The sequence below is a fragment of the Notolepis coatsorum genome (assembly GCF_963971535.1).
Source record: "Notolepis coatsorum genome assembly, chromosome: 3".
Classification (NCBI taxonomy): domain Eukaryota; kingdom Metazoa; phylum Chordata; class Actinopteri; order Aulopiformes; family Paralepididae; genus Notolepis; species Notolepis coatsorum.
Genome location: NC_140167.1, coordinates 65,568,063 through 65,572,010, shown reverse-complemented (window position 1 = coordinate 65,572,010; position 3,948 = coordinate 65,568,063). Strand labels below are relative to the sequence as shown.

General features: G+C 38.3%; 1 protein-coding gene across 1 annotated transcript; it reads right to left on the bottom strand.

Moving 5' to 3' along the window:
• Positions 1–861: 861 nt before the first annotated feature.
• Positions 862–3,695, bottom strand: cfap144 (cilia and flagella associated protein 144). Its single transcript, XM_084309522.1, has 4 exons — positions 3,567–3,695; positions 3,361–3,417; positions 2,591–2,694; positions 862–981 (listed from the first exon to the last, which is right to left on the bottom strand). The coding sequence occupies exons 1-4, from the start codon at positions 3,667–3,669 to the stop codon at positions 868–870; spliced, it is 378 nt and encodes a 125-aa protein (XP_084165648.1). The 5' UTR covers positions 3,670–3,695; the 3' UTR covers positions 862–867.
• Between the last annotated feature and the right edge of the window lie 253 nt (positions 3,696–3,948).

Here is a 3,948-nt window from a genome sequence, read left to right as displayed (position 1 = left end):
CACGCTTCAGAGTTATATATCTGCTGTTATCATTCTTGGAAGATAAAACCATTAAGACCATTATATAGGTCTAGGTTATGAAAAAAGCTGTCCTTATTTCTGACCTGATATTACATCAATGGTCAACATTTTAGTTAGCTAGACTAGATTTATATCCAGATGGCTTCTCTCGCAGGGGGAACAAATCTAGGAGGACAGAGGTTGTGTTGAACTTTAGGTGCCAGAAAGGGAGATAAGTAAGGAGAGGGTGATAACAAATGGGCATATTATGCCAGTAGGAGAGAGAATCTTGTGGTCTCCGGTATTTTATCTTGGAGGGGAGAGGGCTTTTTTCGGTCTCCTTTGGTTTTCAACTCTGAGAACCTGAGGGCAACCTATTTTTAACTATTTAGCTGTTTATGCCAATGAACCTGTGTTATAAAGATAATACCGGGAGCCTGTGCTGTGTGTCATATATTATCTCAAGGGTAGATTCCATTCCAGTGACTTTACCTCAACATCCAACAACACAACGCAGAGTCTATCCTGAAGGAAGACTGGGTAAGTAACGTTAATTAAAAGTCAACTAAATCTAACATGTCCATGATATATCCATAAAAACACTACCTGGTACAATACAGAACACCACACAGTCCAGTCCATTAGGTGGCAGTATGCACATTTATGTTCTTGTGACCATCATTACACCAAGGCTTCACTTAACACAGAAACTGAAAACCCCTTATCTTATCACAGCTGTCCAAATGCCTGGGAAGAAACTTGTCATATTTAGACGTCCATCAGAAGGATCTGTGCCACAAAGAGAGTTGACGGTTGGCTGTTTTGCGCACATGTGTAAACGCAACCTTGGGAGTGAAAGAAGCTAGTTTAACTGAGGTTCTGAGTCTGCTCCGTGATGCGCCAGGCTTCTTCCATGTACTTGGTGATCTCGGAGTTCTGTCTGTGGAAGTTGAGTCTCCTGTCGCTGCGATCCGAGACCATCTGATAATTAAATTACAGTATTTTGAGTATGATGGAGGAGATTCAAGGATATTTAAACACAATATAACAATATCTTGAATATCAGCATATCAGTTCATTTTTTCCGTCTTTTTTTAGCCTAGGTACAATTCATTTATTTTAATGATCTTTTTGTGTTTTCCCGATCACATTCATTCTGATTGATGTTTACCAATTCACAATTTTCTGTTGTGTGATGTTTGTGTGTGTCAGTGGTTGGTTCAGTAAAGCATTTTGTATTTCTCTATTCTCTATTTGTGTCCCCCCCTCACTTCATAGATTTAGCAGTAAATAATCACCACAAACCAAACAACCAATGATATAAATAGAATAGAAAGGCATTGTTTTATTCTCCTTATGAAGAACCTATGTAAATGTACAGTATATTTAATTTTCTTATTTGAATAAAGGAGCTGTAAGTGGTATTTTTGGGTCTCCCAGTCCCTCAGTTCTGCAGTAAAAGGACATTTCCTTTTCTGGTATCCCATTCTACTTTATCCAATTGGGGGAGAGAACTCTAGATATTTTTTATTTATTTCAAGAAATCTTGCCAAGCCAGGTTTGCTTACTGCACTGGCAGATTATTTGACTTGTTTAAAGCACATATTTTCCTTAACATGGAAAATATTGAGGACGATTTCCCACTGGCACTAGTGGCTTGGGTGTGCGTATTTTTACAAATACAACACCGACTCCCAGGGCTCTAGCTCCGTCAATCGTTTGGTTATCTCGAAAATAGTTTGACAGGGTTGTAGACAATGAGTGTGGCTTTCCAATGATACCCCAACTGGGGATGTACGAATCAGGGATCTTGAAAGTCACGAGCGAAAACAGGAAGAGAAAAACCGCAGAATGAATTGAAGTCTGAGGAAAAAGAAACCAGGAACGCTACACAGTTTACCAGAATTGCTCCTAATCACTCATTTCTGAACAGATTATTATGAAATTTGGACACATGCACTACACAATCCTTCAGGCTATGGACACAGGGTGTCGTTTCAGCCATACCTATTTCTGGGGAAATACTACTTCTGGACTACTAACTACTATAGAAAAACGTGAGTAACAACTTTTTCTACAACTCAAGTTCAGACCTAGATGTTACTCTTATTTCATTAGCACTAAAAGTGAATTTTCTTTATTGTATCAGAAATCTTTCAAAAGAGACCAGGCTCATGCATGTGCTATAAGTATATAAAGTATAGTATTTTGGTTTGTAAAAAAAACTATGCAGTCCTCAAAAACGAAAACTAAAATGGCCAATTTTGGGGGTGCCTGTTAAGAGAACTAGTTTTTATTTCTTATTTTTGTCAGACCATTTTCTTCAGTGTGGAGTTCTCTCTCCTGATTGGATAAAGTGTATTTTCTGTTTACTGCAGAGAGGAGGGACTGAGACTGACCAAACACTCTATATCATGAATGATGGCTGTCGGAATGTAGAGCTATTATTTTAACACCAACTTATTTGAACAAATAATTACCACTTACAGCACATTTAAAGAAAGATGTTAGCTATTGTTCACAGTGAAACGTGTGTAAACTGAGTTTAGGTGGGTTTGCCTGACGCTACACCATCCCCTGAGATTCTTACCAGTGGTGTGGAGATCCAGCCTATCTCCTGACTCGCTGTCTGTGGGTAGGCGTATTTCTTAGTGGGTACTAAACGGGCAGCATGGATGGCTTCAATGAAGGAGGCTGAAAAAGTGAATTCAAAATAGGCCCCATGCGTTCATTTAGTCAAAACGCCCTTCCTTTAGGTATAACTACAGTATGCCTGCTCTTTAGACATTAGATTAGTTTAAAATGTATTGTCTTTGCACAGCACAAGTACAGTACACCATAAAGAAGTTGGCATCTAACCAGATGTGTTAACATTATACAATGTACATGTGATTAACATCAGTTTTGGAGTTGAGTTGGATCACATGAATCGCATGTATACCAGTGTTTTCAGGCTCAATTAACTACCTACCTCAAACTATAGTCTATCTATATATTACTGTTTACATATAGCCATGTACAATAATACTATATAATATATATATATTAATCTACAACCACTTGGATATACATTTATCCCTGTTCAGTTACCTGTATATATATATAATATATATCTACTTATCCCATGACTTACTACCATGTCATATTTACACCTGTATCACACTGTACATAATTATACTGTCTCTGTACATACATTAGTTTACCATATACTCTATTACTCAGATTACCAAGCCGGTTAGAAGACATTACAGTAACACAAACACTAGACAAGACATGGATGTACAAAACAACAATATAGGAAGTGACACAACATAGAATAGAATATAACCGAATGGAGTGTTATTTTTGTAAACTACTTACAGTCCTCCTCAAACTCTTGTGTCTTCCTGGACATGGGCTTGTCTGTCATGATGTGGACTGAAACACACACACACACACAAGCAGATAATTATTAAACAAACTCAGGAAGAACGTTCTCCACAAGAACGCTACGTGAACTTCTCTAGAAACCGCCAATTACTTGAGGAGAAGAAGGAAGAATAATGATGTCGTTTAACATAACTTACGTTTCTTGTTTGGGTTGATGCTGAACTTTGTGTAGACCTTATGGCTCCTTTGCTCTTTCATGATTGTTTCAACATGGATCGCGTTTTGGCGGACAATATCCATATCCAACGGACATGTTTCTGTTTTACTTAACGCCATTAATCCTAGCTGTATAAATCCCAGTATATTGCAGCATCAAATCTTAGCAAAACGGGCTCAGTCTCACCAGGAAAACGACAAAGTTGCCTCTCTTTCTAACTCGTAACCTGGCAACGGTAAACATCGCCTAGTCCTGCAACGACAAGACCAGACCACACGATGGTGCCATGCAACCACTTTCTCATTGATGGTCAACCTGTGACATTTCTATTGTGCAGAGCAGATGGAACAAACCTGGTTATA